At 41.7% G+C, this 13,786-nt stretch overlaps 2 protein-coding genes across 2 annotated transcripts; both read left to right on the plus strand.

The window, feature by feature from the left end:
- Positions 1-302: 302 nt before the first annotated feature.
- On the plus strand, positions 303-7,982 carry fam114a2 (family with sequence similarity 114 member A2). Its single transcript, XM_046411286.1, has 14 exons — positions 303-635; positions 1,370-1,579; positions 1,847-1,946; positions 2,043-2,144; positions 2,997-3,100; positions 3,383-3,517; positions 3,764-3,925; positions 4,075-4,198; positions 4,276-4,361; positions 5,029-5,115; positions 5,444-5,568; positions 5,660-5,732; positions 6,190-6,243; positions 6,796-7,982. Exons 2-14 carry the CDS (start codon positions 1,391-1,393, stop codon positions 6,895-6,897), a joined length of 1,443 nt encoding a protein of 480 aa, XP_046267242.1. The 5' UTR covers positions 303-635; positions 1,370-1,390; the 3' UTR covers positions 6,898-7,982.
- Positions 7,983-8,669: 687 nt separating this feature from the next.
- On the plus strand, positions 8,670-13,783 carry cnot8 (CCR4-NOT transcription complex, subunit 8). The gene is made up of 7 exons (XM_046410413.1): positions 8,670-8,822; positions 9,989-10,192; positions 10,519-10,712; positions 10,826-10,987; positions 11,751-11,895; positions 12,468-12,578; positions 12,946-13,783. The coding sequence occupies exons 2-7, from the start codon at positions 10,076-10,078 to the stop codon at positions 13,072-13,074; spliced, it is 858 nt and encodes a 285-aa protein (XP_046266369.1). The 5' UTR covers positions 8,670-8,822; positions 9,989-10,075; the 3' UTR covers positions 13,075-13,783.
- Positions 13,784-13,786: the final 3 nt, after the last annotated feature.

Consider the following 13,786-nt stretch of genomic DNA (forward strand, 5'->3'; position numbering starts at 1 on the left):
TCTTTAAAAAAAATGCTGTATTTTATTTTTTGGGTTATTAATGTTTACCGGAAATTTAGTTTGTTCTTTTTTTACGGTTTATGAAGTCTTGCTTTAATTTCATTTGCGTTGCTTGACTCGGATGCTCATTGCATCAAGTTTACTCACTAGAGAGAAGGACCGGAAGTGTGGCGGACTTTCGTTCAAAGCTTAATCCTAATATCTGTCACCTGCGGAAATGTCATGTATTTCTTCAGAATTGTCTTATTGAGATCCAAAAGGACCTTTAATCATCGCAGTGACAGTGATATACTCCGACTTCAACGCTTTCTTTCTTTTACAGTAATTTCGTTAAAACTCCAACGTTTCAACAAACATTTATTTTGAAGCAGCTAAGCGGAACTCCTCTTTGTCAGTATGGCTAACCGTCGAACCTGGTCAGTGAAAACAAAATGTGACGTGGCTGACTTTGATGGACCAAAAGAGCGAGAAAACCTCAATTATTAAACTGATAAGTAGAAAACCAGAAGGCGTTTAACAGCGGTACAAGCGGAAATAAGAAGATAAACCTTTTGTGTTGCTGATTTTGGGACGAACACCGGTAGCGGACTGGGAAAACGTTAAGTGCTAGCATCAAGACTTTGACAGGAGAAAAGGTGGGTTTTGTTTCTTTATGACCAAGTTGGTATGTGCCTAAGTATGCGTTTGTAGTTATAAAACAGTTAATATTGATGGAAGAGAAAAAACAGTCCTCCTTCATATTGCTAAATACAACAAGTCATTAGCTTACCAGAACTACTAGCTACCCACAGTAAAACATGGCCAACATGCGACTAATCCTACAGTATCACCAGCTGCTAACGGACTATGTGGCGTTAGATTTGAATGCCAGTTTTCATAACATAAATTCCTGTTCTTGGTGTGTATGTGAGGTGTTAACTTCAAGTAATGTGTACTTTAATGCACAGGGATACGGTATGTGACTGTACAATATATAAAACAATGTACTCTGTTGCTTTTGTACTCTTCGTTGCAGTTTGGGTTTCAGAAAACTAAAACTGGACTTTAAACTCACACTCCAGCGGTGCAGATAACCAACTGCTTGATAGTAGACTGTTGTTCAGTGTTGTTGAAACGCATTTTGGGAAATTTAAGATGCCACCGAAGCAGAACTGGTTTCACAGAACACTGAATTACAGTATTTCATTACAGCTTACCTCCCATAATGAATGCATCAAATATGGCAGAGTGTGTGGATCTAATGGTGGAAGATTGATTGGATTTTTCAGTAAACCTGCTTGAACTCACTATGTTTACTAGGTCATGTGTTAGAAAACTGTCATCTGCTCAGAATCTTCAAATTGTTCTTCTTCTCATCTGTTGTCTTCAGGGCATGTATTAAGACATTAAGATGTCAGACAGTGAAGCTACAGCAGCAGAAGGTCCAGAGGTGACACCAGACATTCAGGACGCCTCTCCCGCCGAAACGCCCGACAGCTCGACCGATGTGGCCCCGACGAGGAAGGCCAGGAGGAGACCAGACGTCAAACCTGCAGCCGAAGTTCAGGAGACGCCGAAAGCCGAGGAGCAGCCAGCAAAGGCACCGATGAGATAATTCTAGTTTTTAGCTGCAGATAATGGCAAAAAGAGAAGTTCTGTTTAAACATTAACTGATAATTGTGTTAACTGTGAATTTTAAACATGCTGTGAGTTTTTTTTAAGTTTTAACACTAGTGATAAGCTTTGCCCCAGATCAGTTGAATTCTGAATTCTACTCATTCAGAACCTCTGTTTCTTGTTCTCTCTGGCTTTTCTTTCCTTCCTTCTCCTCCTTCTGTCCTCTTTGACATATTCCCTCTCTAATCAGACATCCAGTGAGTCAGCTGTGTCTCAGGGTGGTTGGGGTTACTGGGGCAGCTGGGGAAAATCCATCTTATCCTCAGCAACAGCTACTGTGGCCACTGTGGGTGAGTACAGACACCAAATCTCTCTGTTTAAATGCGTGTGATGATGTCTTTAGCTATTAGGCTTCTAATCGCCGTTTGTCTCTCATGTCCATGCAGGTCAAGGGCTCACACAGGTGATAGAAAAGGCAGAGACGTCGCTCGGAATCCCCAGTCCGACTGAACTCTCGGCGCAAGTTGAGCAAGAGCAGAAAGAGCAGGGTGAGGCTTTACTCTATGTCAGGTCCTGTGTAACTAAGGGACAATGTTAAGGATTAACCCTCACAACCTCAAGCAGTTTCTGGGCATTTTTAAGACATTTTTACTCACTGTGAACTTGTTAGTCCTGTATCTCTGCAGAACCAGCACAATCAGGCAAAAGCAGGAAGACCACAGAAATGTGTTTTGTCTGTGAAACAAAGTTTGGTGTCAAAAGTCATAAAAATGAAACAGTGCAAGTTGAATGTCTTTGCTAATTTCTTTTAGAAATATACATCATTTTTATGAAGGGAAATTTGGGAGCTCCACATGCTTTCCGTATTGGAATTTTTAGATTTTTACTGATGACCTCACTCCTCTTCCTCCTCCTCTTCTGCTGCAGTTGAGAGAATTTCACAAAATTTTCATCTCATCATGCAATTGTTGCTCTCAGCAGAGTGATTCAAGGGTTGCACTGAGAACAGAAAATGTAATTTGTTTTTACAGGATCTGGTTAGTGCCAGCGGTTTATTTTTGGTGAATTTTAAATTGAGACATGTAAAATATTTTGATTAAGTATCACTATTTTAAGCTGAAGTTTGGTTATTTTTCTTGACACAAGTGTTGGTAGCACGTGGTTGGTTGAAGGACCGTCAGGAATTTGAAAATCCGATGATAATCTTTGTTTTTACAGTTTTACAAATTACTTTTAAAGGACACGCATCTTTCAAACATGCTGGTGGTGTTTGAGCGTCTGAGGGTTAACTTGTATGCAGAGATATGTGAATATAAGATATTTATCACACATCTATCCCTCTTTCCCTCCACATAGTGTAGTATTTATCTGATGCATTGTGCTCGTTTCTCCTCCTGCAGGTGAAGCCAGCAGTGGGACAGACAAAGTGACAGCAGATGGATCGGTGGCGATTGGAAACGCGCTGGGAATGCTGACGTCACTCACCAGCGTCGTCCAGAGCACAGTAAGCAGAACTGTTGTCCCTGCTCCTTTGAAATTGTAAAGACAATTTCACATTTTAGAGCCAAAACAGAAAATCTTTTGTGTGGCTGTGATATTGACAACATGCAGCTCCTGAGAAATTGCAATGTTGTTCAATGTTACAAATGTTTTTGGGACTTATTTAAATACTTTTCCTAATAACCCATTAATTCACTCATATGTGTCTTGCACATCATTGGCTGAAAGCAGTTGTTGTTGTTATGGATATTACATTGAAAAACGTGATATTTTCTTCTGCTCAAAGGGCAAAACGGTGATAACGGGCGGTCTGGATGCTCTGGAGTTCATCGGGAAGAAGACGATGGATGTTATAGCAGAAGGTGATCCCGGCTTTAAGAAGACCAAAGGACTGATGATCAGAAATGCCACTCTGTCTCAGGTAGGGACAGCCGGGCCAGACACAAGGAGCTCAGAGACAAGTTGGAGGCAGAAGAGATTATAGATTGTTACACGCATGTGGAAGAGACTTCAAACATGTTAATTCCTCCTGTTAAGTCAGTGTGCAAATCAGTCCTAAATTGTTTCTGTTGTCTTGCCATCTGCTTTCTGTGTTGGGTGGCTGAGGGGGAAGACGTTAACGTTTTGTCCCCTCTCTGTCTCTGTCTCGTCTCTGTGTGCCTCGTAGGTGTTGAGGGAGGCGAAGGAGCGCGAGGAGCTGCAGACAGCAGAGAAAGACCCTGAGTCAGAGAAGAAGGCGGTCGCTCACTACGGGATGCTGTTTGATGAATTTCAGGGTCTGTCGCACCTCGAGGCGCTTGAGATTCTGTCTCGAGAGAGCGAGTCAAAGGTAAGGTGGCAGCTCCGTTCCAAATCATGACGCCAACTGTGGCTGAAGGGACATAATGGAATCTGGTAAACTCCTCAAGTGTGACTGTCCTTCATTGTGTGTATGTGTGTGTGCTTTTCTTTTCTTTTTTGTATGTGTGTGTGCTGCAGGTGAAGTCTGTACTGACCACTCTGTCAGGAGATGAGCTGCTTCAGCTCAGAGAAGAGCTGGATCTCATCAAAGACTCTTTCTCGCTGGTGGAGTTCGATGATGAGGAAGTAGACGAGAAGAAAGGTAGGAGGAATACACCATCACATCCACCAGAATTGATGTAGTGGCTTAACTGAGTGATAGTACTTGTCTAATTCCAGATGAAGACGGCTCAGAGTTTGAGAGGGAGTTAACGGAGGCCTTGGAGGGTCTCAGTGTCACTGCCACAGCTGACAAACTCAGCCAGGTACCATCTGCCCATTTCTGTATTTTGGATCAGATAACTGTCTAGTTTTGGTGGACAAACTCAAATCGAAGTCCAATCAGATTTTATTTATATAGCCCAGATCACTGATCACAATTTGCCTAAGGGGGTTTACAGTCTGTACAGCACACAAGATGCTCTGACCTTAGAGCCTTATGGTGCGTGTCCTCATACTGGACGTGAGGGTCCTGCTGCATCCAGGGTGGCACATTTTACTGGTGTGCCACAGTGTGTAGTCATGATGGATGAAAACTACAAACAAAATTGCAAACACTGGCTGCACCTGATAGGACAAACACTCTAACTCATTCACTGTCTGCTTCCAGATTTTAAAACCGGACCAACAGGGTAGCTTGTTTGAAACGTATTTTGAAAGTTTTTGGAAACCCCTGATTTGCAGGAAGTAGTTCATAGCTCAACTTTATGCACATCACCAAAGTGATGTCTCTCTCTCTCAGAATGCGATGCAGATGACCTCAGATCCTGTGGACGTGTACCATCAGACCCTTTGTGAAGCTGCAGTTTGTAGTATTGTTCATGTGGCTGGACAAAATAACAGGGATTTGTGGCAGTGTAATCCAGTTCCTGTTTGTTGTGGTTGTGCCATGAGAACATGGTGGCAGTTATTTTGGTCTCTAACCTCCGACAGGCCTGTAAGAGCACCTGCAGCCAGATCAGTGACCTGACCAAACCTGACGGGGACGAGGAGGGCGCAAAGAAAATGCTCTCAGTGGAGGTATGCTGACACTAACCATCAGTGACATTCAATGTGATGCGATGTGACAACTAGTCAACACAGGGTTTCCCCCAGAAAAGTTGTTTGGTCCTGTGGAGAGACCACGAGATCTCTGGACCTTGGCGGACAGCTTGGTGTGGGCGTCAGCTGGGTTGGTCAGCCAGTCTCGTTTGTTACTTCTGGAGCTCGCTTATTTTCTGGGCGTGGAAAGTTCACACTGTACTTCACATTCATCCCACGAATGTAAAACATCCAAACACATTAGCAGTCGCTGCCTTTTTGAGGTGAATCAAAAGATAACTGTAGTGTGTGTGTTGAATTTTATCAGGAGGTTCACGCCGCAGCCATCAGGAGTTTGGCTGAGCTGACGGCTCGATCCATCGAGCTTTTCCACAAACTGGCAGAGATGATCCTCTTCTGCAACGGCGCCACAGAGGCCAGCGTCCTGTCACAGTGAGTGGATTTTCACTTCGAACATGTGTGGAGACGCCGCAGCAGCTGCACTGTAAAAACTAAATGTGTTTTTCATGGCGTCTGTCTGCAGGTTAACGGTTGTCCTGTGTAAAGAAATCTCACTGCTTTCCAAGAAGTTCACGTCCTGTCTAACAGCCGCAGGGGTGAGTGTGATGACCTGCAGCACTTCTAATGTGAAGTTAGAACTGAAATACACCAAAGCCATTGTTTATTTTAAGACTGCAGCTCACCAAGCTGCTGATTTTCAAAAGGGATACTTCCCCTCATCCCTGCTGCCATGTTTCTGCTGTTGTCAAAGACAACGACAAGTCACTGATGATGTAAATTGTGATATTCCAGATGTAAGGACAATAACTCGACTCTCGCTGTTTTCATCCTGTTTGTGTTTTTTATGACGCTGTCGGGTCGCTTTGTGAGAAATGTGGCAACACTAAAACACCCTTAATGGTACTTAAAGGACACACGTGTGAAGTCAAAACATTTTCACAAGAGTAAAAATGTCTTTTTTACTGCTGATCAGGTTTTCCATCTGCTGCGCTGAATATGGCTGCTAACAGCTAACATGAACTGATTTAATGATGATAATGATGTTTTTTACAGGCGCACGAGAAGGGAGACGTCCTCAACCCGCTGATAACAGGAGTCTTTTTAGAGGTTCGTGTCACACGCACACACACACACACACACACAGAGAGTCACAAAAGTCATTGTCACACTATAACACTATTACTGTTTTATTTCTGTCCATTTTATTGGCTGTGTAATGGGTTAGTTTTTCCTAAAATGTGTAAAAATCCATTAAAAAATACTGACATTTGATGTGACTTTGCAGTGCAAACATACATAACTTCAAAATCATTTTCACACTGAAATGTTTTTGTTTTATGTGAAGTCAGCCCTTTTGGAAACGTGAAGCTTTTTTTCACAGCTTTGGTGATTTCACCTGTGCTGAATTTGACATCCTGTGTGCATTTTTACTGAGTTCCCAATGAAAAAGCGTATTTCAGTTCTCAATTCTAACTTTTGTTCTGATTTGCACATCAGCAGCCTCAACAGTGTAACTTTTCATCATCTCAGGAATGTTTCAAAACTGTGTTGCTCTCGATCCCAGTCAGAAACTAAATCCAGCTGTGCATACTGACATCCAAATCAAGCACTTGAGTGCTAATTAAAATACCACATGCCTCATGTCCTCTGTCCTCGCAGGCGTCCAACAGTGCGTCCTACATCCAGGATGCCTTCCAGCTGCTGATGCCCATACTGGAGATTTCCCACATCCAGAGGAGAGCTGAGTCTGCCGAGCAGTGACGGGCTGACGTCTCCTCTGACCTCCATCGCCGCCGCGACGCTGGGACTCGGGCTGTCACACCAGAGACATGATGTGTCTTTCAAACTTTTTAGTAAAAAATAAAATCATCTGGCTGGTTTTCAGCTCAGGACAAAATCAGTTACATGCCTGGGAGGAGAGGCGTGTCTTTCTCAAACAGTGTTAACGTTTTCAGCGTTGTTGGTACATTTTGTAAAGCCCTGCAGGTGGATTCGTTGAAGTACAGGATCGAGAAGGTCTGGGTCTACCAGATGAGGGGATCAGCTACATCTGTGTTGAACAAGGAGCAATTTCCTAACATGTACTCTACTTTTATTCTGACAGCACTTACAGCTTAAAAAGACTCACAGGATGGGAACAGCAGTGGTAATTTGTTAGGAAAGGTGTGTCTCATAATGATTGGTAAGATACAGTATGATCATGTGTATTTCTCTTCACTGCACAGAGAATAGTTGGGAATTGATTTTCTCTGCATGTCTGTAACACACACAGCGTTAGACTGACTTTTGTCAGTCTCTGTATCCAGGAGCTCAAGGCTCATGAAGCCACATAGCTTGGATATTAAATATCCAAGAAAGAAACATATAAACATTTTCCTCTCAAAATCTGGGAGGTCTGTTTCAAGTCTTTCAAGACTCTAAGACTTGTAACTTGACCCCGAACCGCCCTGAAATGATCAGAAAGAGTTAAAAACAGCTCCGATGCTCTGTAAAATCACTCCTGTTAACTCAAACAGCTCAGATTTTAATTTTCACATCTTTTCAGGTGAGTGAATTAATTGACAAAGTATTTCTTTTATAAGCCAATGACAGCAAATTCCACTGAAGTTTAGATTTCTTCCTGTCATGTGTCATGTCATTCTTAACTGGTTAAACTTCAGGTTCAGTTTCTGTCTGTTGATTCCAATTCTTTTATGACCTTCATTTGAACTCAATTTCCTGATATTAAACTGCTAACCGGTGTGTGCTGTCGGCATGTAAAGTGTTAATCTTTAGAGCGATATACTCTGCTGTTTATCAGGTATTTGAGATGGTTTTCGAATAAATGTCCTTTCATACAGGCCCAATCTGTCTCTCGTGTGACTTTGTTCAGCCTTCAGTTCCTGTGAAGGGACATATTAAAGTCACAGCACACAGTGATGTTTTTATGTGTGCTTTGTGGCTTTGTATCGACAGCTTGAAGTCATTTTATGATTCCAAACCATCTGATACCTTTTGGGTGAACTGAGAAACAACATCAGAGTAATTTTAATAAAAGCTCCCTGCAGTCGATTAATGCTTATGGAAGGATTCATTGAGCAGTCACATGTGGGTGTGATGATGATGTTGCCACATACTTTTTGGGGTATCATACTATTAATGAGGTTCCTCCCTGAGTAAAAGTACATCTATGTACTCATGTTTTTTACTGTTTGCGTCTCAATCCACAGACTTTATTGTGGACAGTTTGCATCAGGTCATTCTCTTTTGTCATAAATGTTTGAAGTATTCAGCTTCATTCAGCTGTAGTAAAACCTATGATAATATTCAGTATTTCACAATGTAAAAATACTCTTTTACAATCAACTAAGCGTAACTACTCTCAGCAAATAACCACAAGATATACCATATTTGCCTCTGAAATTTTGTGAACAATAAAACACTATGGAAAAAAAATGAAGTGAAGTTAAAAGAACTCAAACACAATTATAGTTTATAATAAACCAAATGTTTAAGCCCATTTTAAGTGTTATTTCTCTTCGTTACACCTCCAATGCAGTAGGCGGCGGTGTACACACTTGCAGTGTAATTATGATTCGTTAATATGCGCAAAGAAGGAGAAGCAGGAGCAGGCGAAAACGAAGAAGAAGAAGAAAACAAGAGGCGCTACCAGCTAGCTTGGCAGGTTACGTCGAGGAAATTCTGAGGTAAACGTTGTTTTTCATATACAGTAACACACTGACATTTCTGTGGTGTGGTTCGCTGCTGTGACATATTAAGACGCGATAAAGTAGAGTTGTTTCATGTAATGTTTGCTCTGGTCATGTTGGCCTTCTAGATAACTCGACGACTAGCTTGTTAACGTTAGCTTGCGTGCTAAACACACAGCTCGTGCATGCAACGTCGGTAATTAGTTTTAACTGTATTTCAAATCGTGGGGTTACTAAACATCCCCCAACTGTTAAAGACCGTGAGTTACCAAATACTTTAATGTAAGGTGAACGTTTGTCCTATTTGTTGTTTTTTTTTTCATTATCTGTTGCAATTAGTTAGCTCGTCATTATAAACAACTACTAGTTAACGTTAAATAAGATTAATTCAGCTTGATGTCGTGGTAACACAGAGTGAATTTATTTATGTCTGCTTTGACGGAGTTGTGTCAAAGTGAATCTGTTGTAAAAGTTGCTGAAGAAGGAAAATGTTTTTAATATTCAATCTCTACCATCATAGACATCTATGATGATAGAGCTTGAATATTAAAAACACTTCTCGGTATAACAGTAATGTAATTCTCTAGCAAAGCTTCATTGTGGCTGCTTTGAAGAAATACTGGCATTTCACTGAATACAGCTTTTTATACAGGTTTAACAAGTGACTAACAGTTAATGAGTTTAAAGGCGCGTAGGCTGTGAGGAGATCCATTTTTTCTATTAAAAACAAAGCACTTCAGTGGGCATTTGTCGTAATTGTTTACACTACACCCGCGACGGTCAATCACTGAATCGATATGTGTATCAGTTCAAGTGATGATTAATGATTTGTTAAAAATCTATTTCTCAGTTGATTTCGTTTACCTTTAATGTTAATGTATTATGAGGGTACAGAGGATCACAAAACTCAACACTTAAAGCAGTTAATTTAAATGAAAACCACAGTTTGTTTCAATAAAAGCTTAAAATATTCAATAACCAGTTGTTAAAAAAAAAAAAAGGTGGATGAACGACTCCATAGCCATAGTGTATTTATTATTCTCAGTAATAAAGCAGTATGGATAGCGCTAACACTAATCTTCATCCTTGCTTATGTGACATGATCCTTGTACCAGTGTTGCAGTTAGATTTAAAAGCATTCATTTCTTTTTGTCCTCTCCCAGAGTCCTCTGTCTTCGTCATATTGCCTCCCCTTCGCTCCTGCTCTCGAGCGCTGCAGGATTCTTGGACTTTTTTCCTGACCTGCCAACATGCCAGCCGCGCTTACAGATTCCAGTCAGATAATCTGTGAAGTCTGGGCGAGCAATGTAGAGGATGAAATGCGGAAAATCCGGCAGATTATTCAAAACTACAATTACATTGCCATGGTAAGGAACAGGTTGGACTGTGGTAGTGTAAAAATGCATAATAACTGTATTAACTGACTACCATCGTTTATGCAGGCTGTTCGAGGTGGGAATGTGCTGTTATGTGCTTTTATAATTTGGTTCACACTTGGTACACTTCTCGTCTGCTGTGTTGTGCTTTATGATGAACTTTATTAAACATCTCATTGATAAAGAAAGTCAACATGACGCCTCTTTGTTTCCAGAATGTCGATAAGCTGTCTAAAATCACACTTTTGCTGTTATTTGATTCAGTGTAGGAGAACAGTTTTTTTTAGTTTTCTGTTAATGCGTTCATTTTTCTTCAGGACACAGAATTCCCTGGAGTGGTCGTTCGGCCCATCGGTGAATTTCGTAGTACAGTGGACTACCAGTACCAGCTGCTGAGGTGTAACGTCGACCTCCTGAAGATCATCCAGCTCGGCCTCACATTCATGAACGAGGAAGGAGACTATCCTCCCGGCACGACGACGTGGCAGTTCAACTTTAAGTTCAACCTCACGTAGGTGGACTCTGGTCTTCTAGTGCTTTCCAAAATTCAGTTTTTTCAAAGTATAGTTGATTGGTGACAGCACCTGAATAACCTGAATGTTCCTTTTTTTCTGCTCCACACAGAGAAGACATGTACTCACAGGACTCCATAGACCTGCTACAGAACTCGGGCCTCCAGTTTAAAAAACATGAAGAAGAGGGAATCGACACGCTGTACTTCGCCGAGCTCCTCATGACTTCTGGTCTGGTGCTGTGTGAAAACGTCAAGTGGCTCTCCTTCCACAGGTCAGTTGATTATTCTGATTCACCTTTTGGTCCCAATTCAGAGGACTGTAGGTCCTGCACTTCTTTAAATATGATACAGACTGTGCTTTGTTTTCACACCTGGAGTTTGCTTTGGTCCAAACTAAAGGAAAACAATGACATGTTATTGCAATCAAATTCTGGTCCGGTTCACGCTGACTTTGTACATTCAAACCAAGAGGAGTAAACATGAAGTGAGACAGACTGACAGGTAACTCGTTTATTAGACAGTTTTGGTGAATGTTGTCCTGCATCACCAGGACCCGTTCAGGGAAGTCAAATTGTGGTGAATTACAAAAGTTTCTGCAGTACTTTAAGGCGTCTGACGTGTGTATTTGTGTTGTTTGGTGTCATGGAGAAATAAAGGATTGTTAGTATTAGACAGGTAGAGACAGGACGAACTGGAGGCACAGTGTTTACCCTCTAATTATACAGACAAAAATTATACCGACTGTCCATTCATTTTATTATGAAATTACAGGTTTGTTTCCACTTGTCCTCTCTGCTGTGCGTTTCTGCATTTTGTGATGCAGATGCAAAGTCCGTGCAGCACAGTAATTCATTTCTCTCTGTATTTCATGATGTTACAAAGTGTGTTATTATACTGTTGACATGTCGTTTTAGACCCTCTTCAGCAACACTCTGTGTTACTGCAGAAATAAACAAAGCTTATCAGTTTGAAACCATTAACATGATTGTACTCGAGCCCATCCTGACCTGAATCCTCCTGTTCTACATTTCTCAGCGGCTACGACTTCGGCTACCTGGTAAAGCTCCTGACAGACGCACGGCTCCCCGAGGAGGAACACGACTTCTTCCAGATCCTCAACCTGTTCTTCCCTGCCATCTACGATGTCAAGTACTTGATGAAGAGCTGCAAGAACCTGAAGGTATTATAGACGGAATTGGACTATGAGAGGCTTTGATTTGAGTCAGCAGTTTGAGACCGTAGTTGAGTGAGGTGTTCATGTTCACCATACAGTACTTAAGTACAAATAGAGGTTCTTGTGCGTAAGTACAAATAAAGGTACCTGTACTTTGAGTATTTCCATTTTGTACAACTTTATACTTCTATTCCACTACATCTCAGACGCAGATTGTACTTTTTACTCCACTACATTTGGCTGACAGCGTTGTGAAAACCACATATACCCAGATGTATTTATGCTGAAAGTTTGTCATAAACTAAAGGATGAAGTGTTCCTTTCATGTGCTGAGAAAATTCTCCTCCTTCGTCAGCTAAATAAATTCTTAAAAAGCCTCTTGATGAGCTGCTTCGTCACAGAGCTGAAAACAGGCCGTTTTTGTGAGCTCAGAAAACTTTTTAGTATTTATTTAGTATTAGTACTTGTACGTGAGGAAAGGATCTGGTTCCTCCTTCCTGCACCGTCCTCTTGGAGACAAGATCATCAAAATCTTGTTAAAACGAGTCTTGAGACATGTGGCTTGTCTGTCTGTGCAGGGAGGACTGCAGGAAGTGGCAGATCAGCTGGAGCTGAAGAGGATCGGGCGGCAGCACCAAGCCGGATCGGATTCGCTGCTCACCGGCATGGCTTTCTTCAGGATGAAAGAGGTACAGTCACGCAAATCGTCCAGAGCTTTCTTTAAACTGCGGGACTGCAAGAGGAGTGCATGGGGTGGTTGGTGATGTCACCCGCCTGCAGCTCAGCCACTCGCACAATTCAGCTGTAATAGTCGGGTTTCAACCTGGGCAGTTAGTATGCGTATTTAAAGCACAAAACAGAAAATTCAGATACTTTCCTCTAAAATGTCGAGATCTGGACCCGAATCAATCAGCCGCCCTACTAAATACCAATTTAAATTGATTTAACAGAAAAAAGTGGTTTGTGGTTTAGTTACTCGGCTTTAAAGAACAGCAGGTGTGTTTCAGTAATTCAGCTCTCATCTAACTGAAATCTTCCGGTTTTTGTTGTATCCAGCTTTTTTTCGAGGATAACATCGATGACGCAAAGTATTGTGGGAGATTGTATGGCCTGGGCTCGGGCTCCAGCCAACCCCAGAATGGCATCTCCAGCTCGGGCCAGGAGGAGACGAACAACAAGCACTGACCGAGATCACAAAGCCTTCAAGTGGAGCACGCACTTGTTTTAAAAGCTGACCAGCAGATCTCCCCTCTGACCTCCCTGAACAAGACACAAACTCAACTCGTTTCCGTAAACTTTCCTCCCGAGTGACTGGAAAACGGACTCACGGTGACAGTGGATCCTTCACTGGCTCACTGCTTTCTTTTTAGTCGCTTTTATTGAGTATATGGCTATATATTCAGAACACTTTTTTAAAAATCTGTTTGGTTTCTGGTTTCTTCTTCATCCCCCCCAGCATTGTAGTGACACCCTTCTTTAACAGCATGGGACCAGCTCCTGTATCATACTGTGATTTCAGACCAAATCTTGAAAACCAGTCCACTCTTTCAGTTCAGACTTCAGCAGCAGGACTCAACTCTTGTCGCAGGGATTTCATTTTTTTTTTTTTTTAAGTTGGTGACAGAAAAGGCCTGTAAATTAAAATGTATAATTTTGTTGAAAATAAAAATGTTTTAGCTCCTTTTTCCACTTTCAGAAACTTAACAGTGGGCATCAAATTGTACAGCTGTGCTCTGGTTATGCATGTTGTTTCAATGGGAAAACTACTGTTGTCGTGTGCATTCATCCACCAAACCAAACTGTCCACCGTCAGGTTTACAGATGTTGTGGTTACTGTTTTTACATTCTATATTGTTTTAAACAGCTGTATATTAAAAATCGTTTTGTATTTTCACTG

Source organism: Scatophagus argus, chromosome 14, assembly GCF_020382885.2.
Source record: "Scatophagus argus isolate fScaArg1 chromosome 14, fScaArg1.pri, whole genome shotgun sequence".
NCBI classification, from domain to species: Eukaryota; Metazoa; Chordata; class Actinopteri; family Scatophagidae; genus Scatophagus; species Scatophagus argus.